At 38.4% G+C, this 21,093-nt stretch overlaps 1 protein-coding gene across 1 annotated transcript in view; it reads right to left on the minus strand.

Moving 5' to 3' along the window:
- Window positions 1-968: 968 nt before the first annotated feature.
- The window catches only part of GRXCR1 (glutaredoxin and cysteine rich domain containing 1), a 41,924-nt gene continuing 21,799 nt past the window's right edge, over window positions 969-21,093 (minus strand). Inside the window, exons 2-4 of the mRNA XM_068941000.1 lie at window positions 13,232-13,471; window positions 5,140-5,205; window positions 969-1,267 (exon numbers count right to left, since the gene is read on the minus strand). Of these exons, the coding sequence (XP_068797101.1) occupies window positions 1,088-1,267; window positions 5,140-5,205; window positions 13,232-13,471 (486 nt within the window). The 3' untranslated portion in view covers window positions 969-1,087. The remainder of the gene's footprint in view (window positions 1,268-5,139; window positions 5,206-13,231; window positions 13,472-21,093) is intronic.

Raw genomic sequence — 21,093 nt, forward strand, 5'->3', positions numbered from 1 at the left:
AATAAGCAGAAACAAGAAGAGAGGCAGTGCTAGTGTAAGAAGAAGATGGCAAGTAGCACTCCATTAAAAAAGTACTCTGTGGAAGTGCATGCACTTCCAAACTAGAATGTATCCCACGTGGAGAGCCCAAAGCCAACGCATTCAGACTAACTACTGGCTAATCCTCTTGTGCTCATGTTGGGGAAACCCACCAAAAATGACAAATTACTGGAGTTGTCTAGATGGGTGTAGACCAGCAGACCTCCTGGAAAGAACAAGTGCCCTGAAAAGTTTGTGCCAGGCTAGATCTTGAACCATTACAGTTGAAAAAAGCTGAAAAAGCAGAAATCTCATCCTGAATAACTCTCTCTGCACTTTATAAAGCTATATTGTCATCTCACTTGATCACTGTAGTTTCCAGTGTATAGTATGTAGGATCATACAGCTCTGTGATAGTATAACAATGGTTATGAACATCTACAATGTTATATATTTATGTAACTTTGTCTAATGACATTGATTTAGTGCTGAAAGCAAAGCAGTACTGAAAGTGAAAGCTGATTCATGAGGCTTTTAAGAAACAGTTCTGTTCTTCTGTTGCCACTTAATATTCAGACAATGTTAATTATAGCCACAGGCTAGCTTTCAGAGACTTTTCAGTCAAAGTCTAAATGGAATGGGTTTGGGCTAGTCCATATCATAAAATTTTTATTCTCACTGGTCTGGCAAGCGGCAGCTACTCAACAGATCTGCAGGTTAGGCTTTGCTCTGCCGTAATCTTGAGGACATGACTCAGGACTCTGGGAGCAGAAACACAAACTATTGCTGATGACCTGCAGAAAATGGCAAGACTTCATATTCAAAGGGCCAATAAAGATAACGTTGATAAACAACAAATCTTCTGTATAAAGAATGCAGAAACATATACTTCAGAGTTCATGACATAGTCCGTGGCCTAAGTTTAAATGGCTCCAATGATCAAACCAGCAGAAGTTTACTACAAACGGATTTTTATTGACTGAATTGGATAAACAGATTAATTTAAAAAATCATATTACAAACTGCTGCAGTACCATAAAATGAGGCTGCACATGTGGAGATGCCATTCTTAGCCTGCACAGCTTCTGCAGCGCTGTAAGCCATTCTCATTGCAAGCGGTGCACTTGAGGGCTTTGAACGAGTCCGTAAAACAGTTCCGAAACACAGACATCTTGCTCCCATGGCACACTGAGCACGGAAGGAAACCAAAGCCCCCACAAGAGGGGCACTCGTGGGGATGCTGGACTCTCTGCTCAAAGAAGAAAGTAAGAAAGACAAAGATGTTACTTCATCAACCACCATAAGCTCCAGGACAATGAGGGCTCCAGGACAACAGAGACTACACATTCTGGTCCCCTTTTTGAGAAATTTCCACTGCCCCATCCCAAGGTATAGCACCGTGCAACACCAGTAAATTTGCCTTTTCAGACACACATGCAGCGGTCAGACAGGCTCACTGCAGGTTCATTCATCTAGAACAACGTATCTTAGTAGACTGAGTTTATACTTTCCAAAATAAGTAGCTAAGTAATTGCCTGTGTGCATTACTCTAATGTCTTCTTAGGTCTAGATCAGCTCTCCCAGGTATTTTAGCTGATGAATTCTAAACTCTAGGCAGTTTATGTTGACATTATATTTTTGCTGGTGTATGTTGAAATATAATGACTTTTATAGTTTGCATGCTCATGCTGAATTACATGTTATTCCTCTTAGAGCTGATCAAAAGAGTGATTCATAGCTTCTGACAAGGAGTGCTTGAGGAAAAAGTGGTATATTCAAATTTATTGGTGTAGAACAGCGAAGCTTTAACTGTAAAAGAGAAATATCATCAATATTCAACAGTTCTTGGGCCCCCTTAATTGTCCTAATTCCTGAATAAAACAATAATGTTACTTTATTTTGTATTGGATTAGAGATAATAGAGAATAAAAGAAGAGATTTCAAAGACATTTTAAGTTCCACTTACTGAAAATGTTGCAAGTTTATGTAATGTTTGCCTTAAAGTTCTATGTCAGAGAAATTAAAGGTACAAACACATTGTGTACTTACCGCAGCAGAATTATGTAGCTTTATTGTTGAGTGAAGACTTTATAGATTTATTTACAAAGAAAGAAAGGTAATCCATATAATCCCTGCTAGTGTTACTCATACAATCCCTGCTAGTGTTACTCTGAGGAATTATGCACTATTAAAAAATTAGTTATAAAATATTACTACTAGCTTATACTAAAATGTATACAGATAACATAGCCCTTTTTGTCGCTTCATTAAAAAAATGAGGAGCACTGCAAAACTCTTAAAATGAACATTTGCCTATTAACAACTCAGATCAACATGCAAAACTACTAAAAAAGACATGGTAGAATATGAGGAGGGGAAGATTCTTAGCTGAAGTAAGTCATTTTGGCTTCCTTGAAGTCCATATCAGTTTGATATAGCAGAAAATCTGTCTCACAGAGGCTTAATCTACAGATATGTATTTTCAAGTGGGTGTGACATACAGTGCAATGCAGATTTCTCCAAAATATACGGCATGCCCCAGCAGGGCTAGTGAGTTGTTGCAGTGTCCAGTGGGAATAACCCAGGGCATTGCTTATGAATGTTGATGAATGTGAAGAGGCAGGCTGAAACACTTTCTTTGTTGAGCAATGCATTATTCTTGTTGCTGCTGCCATTCTGGAGAATCCTTCTGGCTGTCATGTAGAAGCATCTTCCTATTATTTCACTTGTCTATACTACCCATGCAACGATGTTTGGGCTGGTGCACAGCAGCTGTAGAGCAAATTTCTCTAGGGTGGCAAATTTCTGCAAAACACTTGCACAAGCTTTTTTGCCTAAAGGATTTGCTATATACGTGATGGGTCCATTAGTTTACCCTTATGCATAAGTAGAAGAGATAGCATGACTAATAGACTATTTAAAGATGCATCTGTCAAACAAAATCAAAGTAATATGGGATTTTTTAATGTGGGACAAGCAAGCTAGAAATGCAGTGGTATGTTAGATAACCAGAAAAGCCTTTTTTTCCTCCTCCTACTTTTTTTTTTTTTTTTTTTGCCCTGTAGCTCATAAACCTGCCATTCCTCTTCACCAGGCAAAAAACTTCTATTATTAACTTTTCCAGGGAAGGTATTTACAAGAATTTAATGTAAAATTAATATTATTTTTTATCTCAGAAGGGCCCACATCTACCACAATTTACTATAGCAGTTTACTTCATTGGACGTTATTGTAATTAATCTCAAAATTTTAAAAGAATAATATTTTAAGTCATGTAATTCTTTATTGCTTGTTAGGTTTGTAAATAATTACCTTTACATGCAGTTAAGAGAGCTAAGAAAAGCCGAATACAAAGTTATTTTAGCTTAGTTCCTTGAAAAATGATCACTTCCTTCCAATAAACGATTGTGTAACCATGCTCTGTATCTTCAGTAATGAGGAAACACAGCTGCCTCTTGTAGCTGTGGCAAAGCCATTTTCGTAATAAAAAACAGCAGGCTATGACATGTGTTTGAAGCAGTGGTGGTATTCGGTTAGCAGTTATCCCAGTCTGCTGTAGCCTGGCGTTGCTTGTCTTTCAGAAGTACTTTCTGTCCTAAGATTAGGACACACATTGGGCTAGGATATTATAGGACTCCTCAAAAGTAGGATTTGGGGATAACTCATTCCAAACCAATGAAAAATGTTAAGGAGGTTTATTCCCATCCTGTCTGGTCTCAGTCAGGCAACGATAATGCTGCATGCATTAAACACATGTATACATTTGTTCAACTGTTTCTGGTTATATGTTAAATATAAGACCCAGCATATTCTTCTGCAGTTTATACAGAAATCTATACACTGAGTCATGAGACAAGGGAGGCTTTGCTGCGTTAAGGAACAGGCCAGGCAAATGCAGAAGGTAGAACCTGCTCTGCAAAGGAACATTTATATCTCCAAAAAGATGATGCAAACCACAATTTACTGTGTGGTGTCAAACCTGCCTCCTGAATAAGAGAGAGGTGAATAACCCTCAGTCTGACTGGAACTTTAGGAGGACTCCAGGAAAAAGAATAGCCATAAGAAACCAACATGCTTCACAAAAAGAGATTTTCTTTGATGAATATGACATAAAATGCATGGTATAGAAATGCATGGTATAGCTGCTGAGAGCTAAATGCAGGGAGAGATAAACCTTTTAGAGTTAATCTTAGAGCTAAAGCAACTAGATGTAGCTTTCTTTTATTCCTTCCTAAGTGTCTTTCACAAATACCATCTCCATGTTATCTATTTTTAATGTTGAAGTTGAATATTTCTTAAGTTTGTATGCTATCTTAACTTGGTTAGGGGTGATTTCAAGATAAACAGATAATAATAGAACACTGCTTTTCTAAGGACACAGCGCTCCGTGTAATACAGACATTATGACACGCATCCCCCAAAAATGTTCTTTGTTGCAGGATATCCAAAGGAAAACACAAAATGCCTTGGGAACCAATATCACAAGATTAGTGGAAAAGTGATGGCCAGTAAAGATCCTAGCTTATAGCAAAGTAAAGAGTAGCAGGCCTGCACTTCTGGTGTCCCCAGGGAGAGTGTATCAACTCTTTATAATAAAACACAAATCCCCCTCAGAAAATCTGAAATGACAGGATGAACTATGAGCTGGAGAAAGGCATAATTTTCAACCTGTAATTTGAAATTTGTGTAATTTGTGTAATTTGACACTCCTAGCATTTGCCCATATTTTCTAGATGTCCAGCTTTCGGTCTAACCAGAAAGCAGGTCATTAGCAAGTTCCAGGCACAGACACTGCAGGACACAGAGAAGTGGTGGAGCATCCACACAGCAGGCCTGACTTTTCCAGGGCATGGTGAAGAATAAATCCTAAAGATGATGTCAAAAGTTATAGGAAAGAGAAAACTACTTGCCTTTCCTGCTATGGCAAAATCATGTGTTTCATGTTAGGGCCACCCACATCTTCTAAAACTTAGTGTGCTATGATATTATGCTATTGCTCATTCAAAGAGCAAAACCAATCAGATCATCATTGTAGAACAGAGGGAAAGGAAGAGATTAAAAGAAAGTTCTCAATTGCAAATATTCAGTATATGTTCCTTATGTCTGCAGAAATACAATTACCTCAATTTTGGTTAAGAGATCCTGCAGTTCCCCAGATTCATTCATTAGCAAAATTTTTTCAGCACCCTATTAGTAAGAAGGAGAAAAAGGTCAGCCAATTTAGCGTGAAAAAACCAGAGATGACTAGAAGATTTGATCTTGAAAATTTAACCAGTCTGAGGACAAATTTGATTCACATTAAGTATTTCGTAATTAGGTTAACCTTAGGAAAGCTAGAAGGGGCAAAGAATCTAAACCTAGTTCTGGCAGAACTGTCCAAGGCTAGTTATCAAGAGTCGTGTTGCATTTCCTTTTTGTAACAGGTGACACAGCTTAGAAATTGTGATTGCATTCAGTTTATTTTACAGGGTATGCTTCCTGACAGAACAAAATATAAATCTAGTTACCATGTCAAAAATTACTATTATATAAATATACAACACATCAGAGAATGCAGCAAAATGAGAGGAGGAAATTGTATTTCAAATATTCTGGCAATTCAGCATTGAATTAAGACATAATATGCCTAATGTATAACGGAAAGAGAATAAGGGTAATGAAAATACTGTAACAACATTAAATTCAGACACAACAGTGAATAATAATAATTTAGTCTGAGTACATTAGGCCTCTGAGGGGTTCTGTGATCTGAACCAAGGCAGTCATGAAGTAGTTTTTCTTTTTTCCTTCTGAAAGTAAATGTGCAGAGATTATTGAAGACAAAATGAAAGAGTCAAAGATGATAAAAAAACTTTTTTCTCTTTTCTTCTAATTATTGAGGGCCAATCTTATGCTTCAGTTATGTAACTGCATGTACTGAATAGGAAATGTTACCTACGAGCACTTTCGATCAGTGGATCACAGGAAACGTCCGGGAGGCGAGGAGACTGAGGTGCAAGCGGGGCGAATTGCACAAGCCGTGCAGCCAGCCCCGAGGGCAGCTCGGGCCAGACCCCTGTCTCCCAGTCCCGTGCTAGCATGCTCCCGCTCGCTAGCATGAGTAATTAGTGGCATCTAGACTGAGCGGCCAATTCACGCCATCGCGCTGCCCCAGGTTTCTAGTCCCTGGATGCCTAGACTTTTGAAGTTTATCCCCGGATTTCCCCCCGCCACGAGCTAGGAAACGCAGTGGGACGCTGGCACACAGCTGAGCCGGGGTTCTGGGTTGCCACGTGGTGAGTCTGAGGGGTGCAGAGGGCTCTGCAGACTCTAGGCAGCCCCTGCCTCTCTGCCAGTGCTGCTCTCCCTGTTAGCGTGAGGTGCAGGCTGCTGTGGAGCAGGTGGATCCCATGCGGCTCAGTAACACGTGCATTGGTGCCGGACTATTCATGAGGTCTTGCTCGCTGCAGTCCTCCCTAGCCTGCACCACTATCCTTCCAATTTTCCTTTTGGGGCTCAAAAAGCCATAGCCACAGAAGCAGTCCCACTGCTTCGCTGAGAAGGAAGCCAGGCCACAAGCAGGCAAACAGCTTCACTGCACGCACCTCTGGCTAGTTATTAGGAGGCTGCTGAGCGAGGTCCAAAGCAGGAGCAGGTAAAAGGCCAGTGGCTATACGAATACATGAGCAGAGTGTGCTGAAGAACAGCTCCTGCGTCTAGCCTGAAAGCTGACAAAGGCAGCGGAAACATCGCAAAGGATTTCATATGACACCCTAGCAAGGTTAGTTTCCCAGCAAAAAGTCTTTTTAGTCTGGCTTTGAACAAAGACAAGCACTTTTGACCCAGTGTTCAATGATACACTAAACAGGTCCTCTGCTGACCTCTTTACCATGCTCGCTGTCTCTTATTCAGAGGCAGTTTATAATTACAGTTTTGCATGTCATTTAAAAAGCAAAATATTAATGTTTTAGTGGATGTGAGTGGTGCTTTTGCAGTGACTGCTACTCTATTATGCCACATTCAAAGAGATTTTAAAAAAGAAGTCTCTATAAAGTAATTAGTAGTGGTTAATTAGTGGCTAATTAGTCACAAAGGAAGATGGCAGACTCAGATCTGCTAGCTTTACTTGTGCTGAGCCTTCTTCTGCTGAAAGCTATTATGGATGAACAGACCAGCTTCTACATATGCATTACAGCCCTCTGTGCCCCCAGCAGAACAGCGTTTAGCAGTCTAGCAGCCTCTTCACACCTGCCCTCTAATCCCTCCGCATTTTCACACAGAACGGGCAATAGCAGTGATTGGCAGAACAAGAGAAGAGTTTGCCAAAAAGGCCCGCAGAGTATCAGCTCAGGGCTTGTGTGCGCTACAGTGGCTTAAGAGAAAGCTTGCACTGCCCGTGGGATGCAGAGGCGTTAAGGATTTGCAGGTTCATTGATGTAATTACAGCACTGCAAATTCCCTAATCTAGACAAGCCCTGATTTACCCTCATTTAGGAAAGGATCTGCTCTCTGTGGTAACAGTTGGCAAAAAAAAAAAAAAAAAAAATTCCTGTGACTTCCGCTCCGTGCTACAATTCTGTATTATAAACCTGACTGGCTTTTACAGCAGTATAATTAAAAGTTTGACAGGTTTTCCATTATTGATTCAGATTTTGAAGGATTTCTATTTCAGCATTATCACCTACCTGAGTTATTTCCAAAACGGAAAGTCTCATTACTATGACTTTCAAATAAAAAGCAAACTTCCAAATGGCTAGCAACATTTTTAAGGGTGTCAATATGTCTTTTACAATTAGTGTCTGCCTGAAGTGAAATTTTAATGAGAAGTATTTTACGGAGGTTAATCTACCCTTTGGATCTGTCAGTCTTAATATGCAGCATGTGTAATTCATAGTAATATTATAGAAAGCAGCTGCTAAACTTAAGTCCGATAGCTGCTCTGACCAGAAAGTGATGCTTTATTTTTTATTCTTAGGTTATCATGTTCAGTCCAGTGGAATGAAAAACACTTAAAAAGTCCATCCCTCCAAAGGCTACCTTAAGGAGCACTGCCGACAATAGTACTGCCATGATGTTTGGAAAAGCAACAGAAATAGTGCTTCAAATGCATAGGCCCAGAAGTAAGTGGAGTGAGCTTTCAGCTTTGTATTAACCAGTCAAAGCTTCCAAACACCAGCCTTTAAGCATTATCTTCTAACTTAAATAGTTCTCTACTGCTGTGGAGGAACCCAGAGGCTGTAATCAAGTCTTTGACCTTCTTTTTGACAAACAAAATCCAAGGTCCACTAAGTTTCTTATGGCCCCAGCTCTGTCACAGCATTAAAGCAGTTTGTTGATCACCCGTCCTGGATGTAACCAGTTACTATTTTCATCATGTAATTCTTGATCAAGAAATACACCTAGACATATGCCCTTGTGCTTGGCTGTATTAGAAAGCCTGTTGATTTTAGGAGGCTATCTCTTTTCCATGTCCTTCCTTACATACAGACAAAGATGAGTATAGACTGCAACCCTGACGGGGATGGGATGTGAAGCAACTGTGACCATTGTGCGAGAGAAGTGGTTTTATGAAAGTAAGGAACAGATGAACCCAAGTATCTCTTGTGGACACATTTGCTGTGCAGATAACTTCTCTTATCTCATTAAAAACAAACTTTTGCTAAATTAATGGGGGAGGCTTCAGCCTCTTGCTAAAGCAAAAGAATGCAATCACATGCCTTACTGTATGTGCCATTATTTTCGCTGTGGTTTACCAAGCAGACAGACAGCATGTAGTTCTGTCCTTGCCCAGAGTTCACATACTCCTCAGCCTGCAAAGCTACACCTCTCACAATGATGGGACCCTTGGCAGCAAGCAGGCATGGAATTTGGTTGAACAACCGGAAATCTTCCCATAAACTGTGAATGTATTACAGTACAAGGACCAGAAACACTAGATTTGATACTCAAAGACCTAAAATAACAGATTTCTTTGTAAGAGAAATACTATTAAACCGCGCTCTCCCTGAGATGCTAAACTGCAAAATGGAGGAAACAAGTGGAAAAATAGGTGACTCACTTGAAATAATTACGCTACAGTCTTGTTGTCCATAGAGCCATTCATATCTACCCCATCAAATGAAAGCCGGGAGAACATGCTCACCCTAACAAAATATGGAGGCATTTGAGGGCAACTAATCTCCTATGGCCACTGGAGAGAAGCAACAGAAGAAACTATAACTATTTCCATAACAGAACAATATGTTACAAGGATATTTTCTAAAAATCAATTACAAAAATAGCCTCATCATTTCCAGGAAGTAATAATAACCAATGAGTCAAATAAAACATTTTATTGTAAATCTCATGCCACTGTAGACTCATTACAGCTGGGAAAATGAAGTAGGAAATTGTTTCTTCAGGAAAAAGAAATAAAAATTATTAAATCTATATATTTGAATACGATTCACTTGGTTTTGTACAGCAGATGAACACTGGAATTTAATCACATATTTAAAGTGAAAAAATAAAGCGAATTAAATGTACTTTTACATTATTATTGAGTCAGCTAACATATATACTAAGGATGACTCTATTTTGCATTTTTATGTGCATCACTTTCCCCATCTCCCAGTAGAGTGGGACTTTGCATAACATAAGTCTCTAATGATCATGAGTACCTTTGTAAAAGAATAAATGAATGCTTCAGTTCTTTCCTGTATCACTTTCTTCTCTCTGGAAATCATTTTTTACTCTGCTTCGGTGTCCCAGCAGATGGCATAATTCCATTTCAGATGAGACAGCCTCAGGTGAAAAGGGGGCATTAGACTAACTGGTAAAGAGTATGCTGCAGAAAGAGCCTGGAATTTCTTGACAGGTATTTCTAGACAGTGTATGTCAAGAAATACAGCGATTCAATCCTGAACAAAACAGATTAAAAGGCCTGCTATACTGCAGCATGCAGCACTTCACTTGACCTGGAGTAACTGTGGTTTTTCTATTGCTTCTGCCCAAGTAGCCAGTTCACTTCATTTCTCCTATGTAGGCTATGATAAATTCCATAGCACTGTGAAGATTTGTCCACACAACTTGCAGTACTCTAACAACCTTGCCACTGCTTCTGAATGGCTCAGATAAAGCATACTCTTTCAAATGGACATACACTGTATGCTGGTGCACTATTGCTACATTTATCTCATTAAAAATAATCTCATTCCTCTTCACAACTATTCATATTTTAATTGTTTTTTTTTTCCCTCCCTGTGACTCACTGAAAGGTGCCTGCCTCAATATAGATTCTTCTTTGTATTGCTACGTGCAATCTCCATCAGGGAGCAATTTGCTAGGAAATAAACATTTGGAATAAAAAGAAAAAGAGAGAGAGAGAGAGGATATTGTGTGGTTAATTTACTGACAACCCAGGTTCTGGACTTCTGTGTTGCATTTGCATACCAGAAGACAGTCCTCTTAAAGGCATTATAGAAACGTCCACCACTACGGAGACAGAATTCTGTGATTAGTACCCGATGAAACACATGTTCTAAGGAAACACAACCCCACACGGGACACAGCCAGCTTAGTACATTTTTGGATCACTGATGCGCTGGCTTTTTAAGGTGCCATATCCATGAGGCATTGAAATATCTGGAGAGGGATTACTTCATTGCCTCATCCTGGAAGGTTAATTAAATTTGTAACCTTCTTGATATGCAAAGTGCCACCACCCTCTTCCCCCCCGATTTGTTTCACTTCCTAAATGATCAAAAGCTAGTGTCTCTTATGAAGTCATATTAAAGCAACAAAATAAAAACTGCAGTGAAATAACTTTTTTTTGCCTCATTTACCTAACGAAGAAGTCCGTGGACACATGCCTCTTGCCAGTGCAATGCAAAGCTCACCATTGGCCTCTCCCTTCCCCATCCATCTCGAGAGCCACCGCACTCCCTGTGACAGCCCTAATCCCCTTCAGCCACAGTGGGCCTCCTTGGGTTACCTCTGCTCACAAAAAAACTCACAAAAAAGTTTTCCCATCCTGGTTCATCTCAACTAAAGCACATTGCTGAGTGACTATGTAAGCAGCAATAGCAACAGATGCAAAGCAGCAGTGACCGCCCTCGCCCCAGCACAGTGAAAATTAGCAGAAAGTATCACAGGGCAGAAACCTTTCTGTGAGCGCAGAGGGCACCCACATCTGCAGAGCGAAGGGGTGCCACAGTCCTGGCTGTCCATGATGTCCCCTGTGAGCCGAGCAGACCTCTCCTGAGCTGCTCCCTGCCCGCAAAGCAGATTCTGCTATTAGGCAGAATAACTTTAATCCCACCTTGGAGCCAAAGTCTTCTCCATTTAACCACATTGTGCTTCATCAGTTTAATCAAAACAAATATCTTCTGCCACCTCCATGTTTGATTTTGTCCTGCTTTTACCAGTCAAAAAGATTTTTTTTTCTTGTGTTAAATAATGTGAATAGAGCTGCCATGCTGTAATAAATGTCTGTAAACCAGCATACTCCATCAGAACACCAAATTCTGTCTTCATTTTTTTTACCTACTGGTGTCAGCAGGTAGTCTGACAACTAGATTTCTCTCTCCAACAGACAGCTGGCTTCCTAATCCATCCCTTCTCTCATTTTGATATCTCTCAAGAACATCTCATACAATACTGAAACAGCTTTAATAAGACTTTATTGCTTGTTACACTATTGCTCCTCTGTGAAGAGACAAGTTTCACATGATCTAAAAAATAGAGAAGTGGTGAATTAATGGGCTATACATCACACCAAAATGACTGTAATCAGGCTTCAACTAGAGCTGAGCGAATAATTTATTCAATATATTTCAGCATTTTAAATGATTTCTTCTGACGAATTGATCACACAAAGATTGAGATTTTCTTGAACTTGGTCATAACTTACATTTTTTATTTTAAAATTCACAATTAGGTGAGCAACTCTTAGTCTGAAACCTGTTGAATTTTAAGCTGCTTTTGAATGAAGTGTATTTCTGCTCCTGACTGGCTAGGTAACTCTGACTCGGGTTTTTGATAAAACATTCTCTAGTATGAATTAAAATTCACTATCTGCTAATGTTCTAAACATAACTGGCTTTGCAGCTGTTGCTACTCCGGTGAACATACCTGCCAGGAAGCTCATTTGTTAGACTCCTCCAAGAAACCTGCCTCAAATAAAGCACAGCCAGATTTAAACGTGTGCTAGGAAGGGAAAAGGAAGGAAAAGGAGAAAGGAGGCGTTTCAGTGTTTATGCAGGCCTAATATCAATTCTGTGCTGTTTGTTGATTACGTTCCATTTAATTGCTTAAATCTGTAATAAAAACGAAAGTGTTAAGCAATACAAACAGAATAACCCTGCTGTGTTTAAATATAGTTTGCCTTCACAAATCACAGTCTCGCTGTTGGTGCTAATAACAAGTTCTTTACCAACTGAGACACAGAACAAATACTTTTTCTGAGCTCTCAAGCTATTTTGTTTATGTCACTTTTCAGAATCCTTTTCTTTTTAACTTTGATTTTTCAGTTTCTGAGAAATACGTTCCTAAAGTCCACTGGTCATAATGAAAAGATAGTCTCAAATATCAATGGGCTTTCAGCTCCAGAGTACCAGATTCCAAATCTGGATTATAATTTTCCACTTAGAGCTTATGTCATACAACAGAGCAGAGTTTTGCTGTTTTTCCTCTCTCTTTTAGGACTACATTTTTCTAAAATTAAGTATTAACCACTTCTGTACACAGAACAATGTTCAACCAGTTACTTATGTCTGGTATAGACTACAGCATATCAAATTCCATGCATGTTTAAAGTCTCAAGATCCAAGCTATTAGACACTTTCATATTCAAATATAGGTACTATTAAATGACAGTTTTACGATAACTGTGTTCATCTTCCTGAGTCAATCATACATACAGGTTCTCACGAATGTGAAGAAAAAATCCATTTATCTAGATTTTCATGGTTTGAACTACAAAGACAATTTTTAAGAGAGAGAGGATATCTTAGCCTGTATTACTGTGTCTTATCCCTCTCTCGTTAGCCTTCTCTCAGGCAGTCTGTTGTGTCTTTGGATCAAATGCATCAGTGTGGATCTGTGCAGCACCTACCACAAAGGGATCTCTGTCTTTGATTATTCTCATCTTTCCATCATTGCAAACAATTTTCTTAAAAGCCTGCTTCTCATTCATATAGATTTTCATCTGTTCTTACAGACTACAGAATAAAATGTATGTTTGTGCTTTACTTACCCCAAGATAATGGCCATCGATAAACACTACAGGGAGGGAGGGAACTTCACATACCCTCCTGCATCTTTCATCCAGTTCTTTTCCATAATCGCTGTTCAGAGCAATATTCTTTTCTTCAAATTTAACTCTGTGATTTTGAAAGATCTTTCTAACCAGTTCACATCTTTCAAAAGTGGTTCTCACTACACGAAGGCTGGTAGTATAAATTACTATGCGACCAAATTCTAACACTGTTGATACCTGGAAAACAAAATCATTTTAGTTTCCAATGCAGTATATAAGGTATTAACAGTTCATCTGTTTTCATGGCTACCTTAATAGCTTCCAAATATTGAACAATTTCATTTAAAATTGTATTTAAACAAGAAAACACATCTTGAAAACATAATACAAAATTATGCTTTTCTCAAATGTTAACATGCAAGGGGAGGAATTAAGTTCCTGTAGTCACCAACTTAAGGCAAAGTGAACTATTTATCTGAGTAAGAGAACCTTCACATTTTTTGGAAAGCCTTGGAGATGGTGAATCAAGCCCAGCATTTTCAAGTAATGAATATTTTAGATTTTTTTTGGACTTCCGAACGTGGATAAGTCATCACCCTTTAGCTGAGCTATCGGAAGTGGCTCTACACAGATTCACCACACTTTCCTCAAATTGTGAGATACAATGCTTTGGCTTAATCTCCTTTCACCGACAAAAACAAACTCTTCAAAACTGCAAAAGAGATTTGAATATAGGACTCTGATGGCCCCACTGTTTTTATCTTTGTCTGACTCTGTAATAAGAGTGACTTGTGTTTGTTTTTTCTCAGCATAATAAAGAACTGGTTCCTACATCCTGTGACATTTTGATTTCACATGACTTATCACAACTGTAGCTAACTCTACCACTGTCCCTCATAAAAAGGGCATGCTTTAATTAGGAACCAGAGGGATGCAAGGGACAGAGAGATGCTTTATCTAATGTACAAGAATCTGCATTTCTTGATGGTCAGGATACCTCTTCCTAGTGAATCAGTGTAGTGCAAATATACACAGACTAAGCTTACATTTGATAGCTCAAGCTATCAAATGCAGCCTTCTTGAAGCAAGGTAAGAGAGCCTATGCTAAGCTCCATCGAGTCCATGAACCAACAGTAACTTAGAATATTTTAGGTCTCTCCATGCTGAATTAGATTCTGATTGCTGAGTGGACAGACATATCCCTAATCTTCAGTGAGGATCCAAGTCAAATTATTCTAACATCCAACCAAACATTTTAGAAGTACATCTTGTGTGTGTTAAGCACCTGATTCAAAGCCCATTGCAGTTCCTGGAGGCAGTTCCATTGGCTGTAATAAGTTTCATACTACAATTCAGGTTTGAGTTTTTACCCCTCTTCTTCATAGGTAAAACTTTATGTCTTATCTTTCCTCTCTGGGATGAAAACAATTAGGGAGTGGCAAACTAAGAGGGATTAGTTTTTCCAAGAGAGAGGTGTACATTTTTAAAAAGCCTGAGAATCATTGTTCTAATCAAAGATATTATGTTCAGATAAATAGTTAAAATCCTAACTTTTTTTAAGGGTAGTAAGACACTTCTAAGACTTTTGAATTATCCCTTACATTCAGAAAATGAGATTTCATTATCTCAGCAACATTCCAGGAATAAAACCACAAGGTAGAAACTAATAAGCAAAGATACCTATAACATACTGTAGCAATCTGTGGAAAGTGAATCTTGGTGTGTGAATAAATAATTTTTGAATCATGTCATGTAATAATTGAAAAGATAAAACTGTAAAATTGGATAGATACCACTGCATATTTTTCTAAATAATGAAGTCATCATTTATGTAAATGAATGCAACAAAAAAGTCATTGCAGATAACATATTTTACTTAGAAAGATTCTAACAGGTGAAAGAAGAGTTCCCAAGAAAAGCACTTGAGTTTTATAGATCATGAAAGTGTAATTGCTACTGCATGGAATTTATCAGTTTTCCGCTTCTCATGCTGGGAAGAAAGCATGTTGCAAGGAGTCAGTATTCATTTCTCTTTGAAAAGATTTCACGGCTACCATTTTAGGAAAAATGTTCTAGAAAGTAAGCTGCTTCTCTCTAACCCATTTTCTAGACTTAAAATCTGTCACACCTCTACTGCAGCAATTGACTCTTCCCCAGCACATTATTGACACATTTCAAGCAAGAGGATTAGCTTGTCCTTTACTTAAAAGCACTCTACATAAATACTGCCAAATATTTTAGTAACCATGCATGAGTTGCTGGAAAAAAAGAGAAGTTCATCCTTTTCAGAAGAACCCAAAAGAAGTTCTTAAGAAAATATTCATTCAAAGATAATTTCACATACTCATTGTTTTCTCCTCTTTGGAGTGAAAATACATTTTGAAGTGCAAAACTATACAACAGGATGGAAATTCTTCTTCCTTCACAGCTCTGATCTCTAATGCTATTTGTTCCCAAACGCCAGGGGCTGGCTGGATAGACACAGACAGTCATAATCTTAGGAAGAATCAGGACTGCAGTGTCTCTACAGCATACAAATAAGCAGTTAAAGACATGGAAAAACGGAAAGATGTAAAGTGATCTGGAAAGATATCAAATAGTAGGTGTGTACACAGAGTCACTTTTATGTTTATTTCTTTAATTTTTCCTAATGTGGCAGTGAAAAACAAACCCTACGTGCCCTGCAAAGAAGTATCAAGGGCATTGGCTAAACAATTTTTTAAGGAAATTTTAGTAAACACCTATTTTTCTGTGCTACATACACACACAACTTGTCTTTGGTAAGACTTTGTCATACAAGGGAAAATCCGTCCTGTAATCTGTCCTGAACCATACTGATAACTAAAAACAAAAGTGAACACAAGTAGAGAAATTTACATGCTTTTTCCTGATGAGAATCTGTGCTAATTCCTATTTCACTACTCAATTTGGTGGCCTTTCATATTTAGTGAATAGATTATACTCTTAAAGCAAATCAACAGAATTATGTTATAGCACATCTCACCATACTTTTCCTTCCCAGGCTGGAACTGTAGCAAAATTACAAGAAATTGGAAGCAGTGTAAACAAATGAATGGAAGACATTTTAGAAAAAGCACTTGCAAAATTTACTGTAACAAACTTTCAATTAGAATCATCTTTATATAACTCAAAAACATACATAAAATTCGAGCTGAGGTTGAACAGAAGCTCAGTAGGCATGGGTTGTGGGTCAACAGGTATGAGAAAATTTTGCCCAGCTTTTGAAAGTTAAAAGGATCAACAAACCAAAAGATTTGGAGCAACTTGTTTTGACAGCTTTCTCAAACTTCCTGTAACCGAGTTTGTTATTGAAACCCGAAGCTAAATGAAAATCATTTGGCTTGAGGTGGCAACTTTTGTGTCAGATTCAATAAGTCCTATGTACATGGGCCATGAGTGTGTGCCAAGGAAGGGATTTATGGTTTCAGAGAGAAATAAAGTTACTTTAGTAACAATTCCTTACATCATTTACAGCTCTTAGTTTAACAGCACAGTACCACCATCTCACAAACAAGGGTCCAAAGGAAGTATCTGTTTTATTGCTTAAACCTGAATATCTTGCATTTTGCTTGGGATCATCAAGCCGGTAGCAAGAGCAGCAGAATGCCCTGCCTGACTTCATGGCACAGATACCTGTCTCAGTGATTCAGGAACAGAAGTCCTATTTTTTTTTAATCTAGAGGAAAAAAGTAGTTGTTGCAGCAGCTTGATCTTGTTCACTGTTGAGCGTGAGAAAGCCAAAAGACCTTTCATGTTTTGCACCTGACTCTGTCTTTCACTGACTTCTTTACCAGGTGGGTTAAGGCTCCTGTGAAGAAGGAGCAGTTACGCTTTGGGAGCAAAGATACGGTTGGCAGAGATGGGGACCAGGGTGTTGCGGGACAATGGGGAATCCTGTCCCTCTGCCATTCCACCTACATCCATCTAACATAGCTCCAGCTAAATGCATCAATTGAGCAAGTTTCCTCCAAACAGCATCATCCTATAAGGCTGGATATGTGAGTTTAGCACCAAGAACAGAGAAAGTAATTGGTGATGAAAAAGAAACGTAAGAAAGGCTTTCTTCTTAAGGGAAAATAAGCAGATGAAAGCAAAAAGGAAGGTTGCAGGGAACTGAGAAAGAGGTGAACACAGAGAAATAAGCAAAAAGAGAGAATAAACCTAAAACCAAAATGTCAGGATACAGACAAAGGAAGAACGGTACAAATGAAATGTAATATGTAAAATGTGAAAAATATGACAGAAAAAGACAGACAATGAAACAAACAAGGTCACTAAAATGTGACCTCCTGAACCTTTTTTTTATCAAGAAAGCTGGGTAGCCAGGACAAATATAGAACATAAAATACACTATGAAATATGTGAGTCTTCGTAGCATTTCAGATTGTTGGAGTAAATTTTTTGAAAATATTATGTTTTGGTGGAGTTACACAAATATCGTGAAACATTTTGGAATCATATTGCTAAAATATGCTTTGAAGGATTTACCTTTTCTGTTTAATAGCTGCCACGACACTAATAACAAAATAATATATAACATTCTCATATGCTTATGGAAAATTTTGGGTGTTTCTAAAGGCCGTTAAAGTACATATGCCATAAATATCCCATGGAAGTGTCTGGGTTCAAACTTTCTCTACTATGTCTTGATCTCTAGATCCTAGATCCAGGAGCAACTGAAGTAGCCATAAAGAGAGTCCATGTTTCTCTGTTAGTCACATAGCTATCCCTGACCGATCCCTTCAGTTGGAGCGGATATCATGCAGACTCCTAACTGAGAGAGAAATTTATAAAATGAATTACAAAATAATAATACTGTGTTACTTCTTCAGCATATTTGTCATGAATTGCTTTGCCAAGGCTATAGATTTTATTTAATATCTTTTATGATATTTTTATGCCTGTCCTGCTGACATGAGCGGCTCTTTACTTTTGGACCAAGCTTGTAGCATGGGTATTTTTGTAGTACAGCCATGAGCTGGCCAAATTCAGAGTAGAAGTGGACCAAGCCAGTACCTTTCCACCTGTGGTGCAAGGACCCTAAGATATACAATGATTGTTCATAAAGTACTTCCAACATTTTTTTTAAAACATTTGTGCTATGTCTGCAAGCAAGAAAAATAGACAAACCCATCAGAAAGGGAACACTCAGGTTTTCAGTCTAATTTTTACTTGGCTGCAAATGAAAACTATCACAGCAACACTACAAAAGCAGTCTGGGGATTTTTTTTTAATCCGTCCTCTGGAGAGCAGATGTGGATATTCTTTGTTTTAACCTTACTGGTGTGAAAAGAATATCTATTTATATTTATACTCATGTATAATTTATATCATGGTAGTATCATCTGCAAATTTACACTGGAGTTCTTTTAAAGTATTCGTCATTTTCCTATGCTTGTTTCCAATAACAAACACAACAAAAATCAGCTTTATACTTCACATTACATGAGCAACTGTACTCTAGCAAAGACAGCATATTTTTTCTGCTTGTTTTAATGTGCTGGTATAATACTTTGGCAAAAGCTGAAATGTTAATGCCAACCTTTAGCAAATACAAGATTTTTAAAGGTTTTTACTATATGTAGGATGAACATTCAACTAATACTATCTATGCGGTAGTGAATTGCTTCTTTGACCTAAATCAATGGCCAGTATGTCCTTCTCTGTCTCAGAATATCATCTTTCAGCATCTCAGTGTTCTACTGAAATAAGCACCCCTTGGCTTTGTAATTAGACACCATTAGACTGGCAGAAGTATCTACTATCCAATGAATTGGCTAAGGAAGGAATTTCCAGTGCATTACAAATCCTGCACAAGAGATACTTCAGAGAGTAAATATGACATTCAGGACCTAAATAAAATGTTGAGCAAGAAAAGATGTGTACATAAATATGTATGCATATATAGACATGCACATTTATTTATTTAAATATTAACAAACTTTGTATCATGCTAATGGAGTTGTGAACTTGTGCCTTCTGTCTGTCATTGTGGGTTGCCTGTTTGAAATTAAAGATTTAATGTCATCTTTCAGAAAGAATAGATTTCCTGACCAGGAAGTCTCTTCCAACAAACAGATCTTACCTGCTAAGTTAAAATATTTTTTCTTAGCAGGTAGGATCTGTTTACTCATACAGAAGGAATCACTAACAGCAGCTAGCCACAGTGTGCACTCTGGGTACAAAATCACATTCTGTTCCATTTCACATTTTGTAGCCTAAACCCTTCATAGCCTCTCTCTCACCAAAGCACAGTGGGCACTTCATTTTAAATTTAAGTGCTCTCTTAGGTGCTTTACTATGTCAAGGCTGTATTTCTGTTTGTACGGTCTTCAAGCATCTGATGCTATATCCACATCTGGGAAAAGTCAGAACAAGAACTTCATTAAATCCAGAAAGCTGTGTGCTCTAATAGACCTCAGTAGAACAAAGACCAAATCTCCACAATAGTGCCAGTTATATGTTCAGGTCAAAGCATGAGATGACCTTATCTGAAATAGCTCACTTCTTTGACAACACAACACTTATTCTTATCCGATTTTGGTACTTACATGAACCATAACTTTAGGATGTAGAGTCTGTGACCCCCTATCCCTAGTGACAGTGCAATGATATCACCAGCTATCATCCTTATAAGCATTAGCAAACTGGGAAGTTCTATCAGTTCCATTTTACAAATAGGAAATGTGGGCACAAAAAAGCCAAGACCTAAGTCCTGAAAGAGATTCATATAATGTCAGTGGAAGCTGCACACCTAACTTACATAGCCAGAGACTCTGGGACAGTCCGAAATATACATCCTGGCTTTGCCGTCCCCAAGAAAGTGGTCAGGTCACTGTTTTCCTCAGAATTTAAAATGGCACAAGTACTTGTCTTCCTTCTGTCTGTCTGCTTTCTGTCACTCTCCTCCCTCACAAATGGCAGCTCTGCAAATTTATCCAAAATTTCAAAAGCACTATAGGAGACCAGGCCCCTCTGCCTGATTGTGTGTCCCCACACAGGGATTGAAATATCTTGGTTTTTTTTTTCTTTTCTAATAGATCTAGATAACTTTGAGGAGCTGTTTACAGCTATAGAGAACAGCTGTGTTGCAGCCGACATGAGTCCTGGGATCTCCAACTCCTGAGCAACTGTTGTCTTTCTTATCTGTACACACACACACTGCTGCTTGTAATATAGCACACTTTTACCTGCGTAAGGTTGACAGCCTCAAAATTGTTCTTCAGCTGCAGTGCAAAAGAGATATAGGACTTCACTCCACCGAAGATACAGGTATAATTTATGTATGTCTATAATTTATTTTTATTTCTAAGGCTATTTATCAATTTTAGGGTTGTCATATGAAAATAGCAAAGCTAATAATAGTACTACATATGATATTCATATTGTTTCTTTCATCCTAAAGAATCCCAAGCCCTTTTATGCAAAAAATGTATTTTTGATAGCATTATTGTCATCAGTGTTCAAGTCATTTGACTGAAGACACAGAAGACAGGAGATGGTTTGCCAGTCCTCTAATCTCATGTAAATGTACATTGCAACCCTTTCTCTTCCTCAGATAACATAATATAACATCATACCTTTCTTCTGCTGCTGTAGATTTTCCTACATACCTTCTAGCATAGACTGCTGTTCAGGACTTGCCAAAGAGTTTTTATTTCAAAACAGAAAAGATAAGTACCATACCACGGCAGGAGACAATGGGGCATGACCCTGCTTCTCCCTGCTTTTGTAACACTTCAGTTATCAACAGGTTCAGAAGGCTCAAAGACTACAACACAGCTCATCTACTAATGTCCTTATTACCGTTCATCCTGAATGCATTCATACAGCCAGGC

This window comes from Struthio camelus, chromosome 4, assembly GCF_040807025.1.
Source record: "Struthio camelus isolate bStrCam1 chromosome 4, bStrCam1.hap1, whole genome shotgun sequence".
NCBI lineage: Eukaryota > Metazoa > Chordata > Aves > Struthioniformes > Struthionidae > Struthio > Struthio camelus.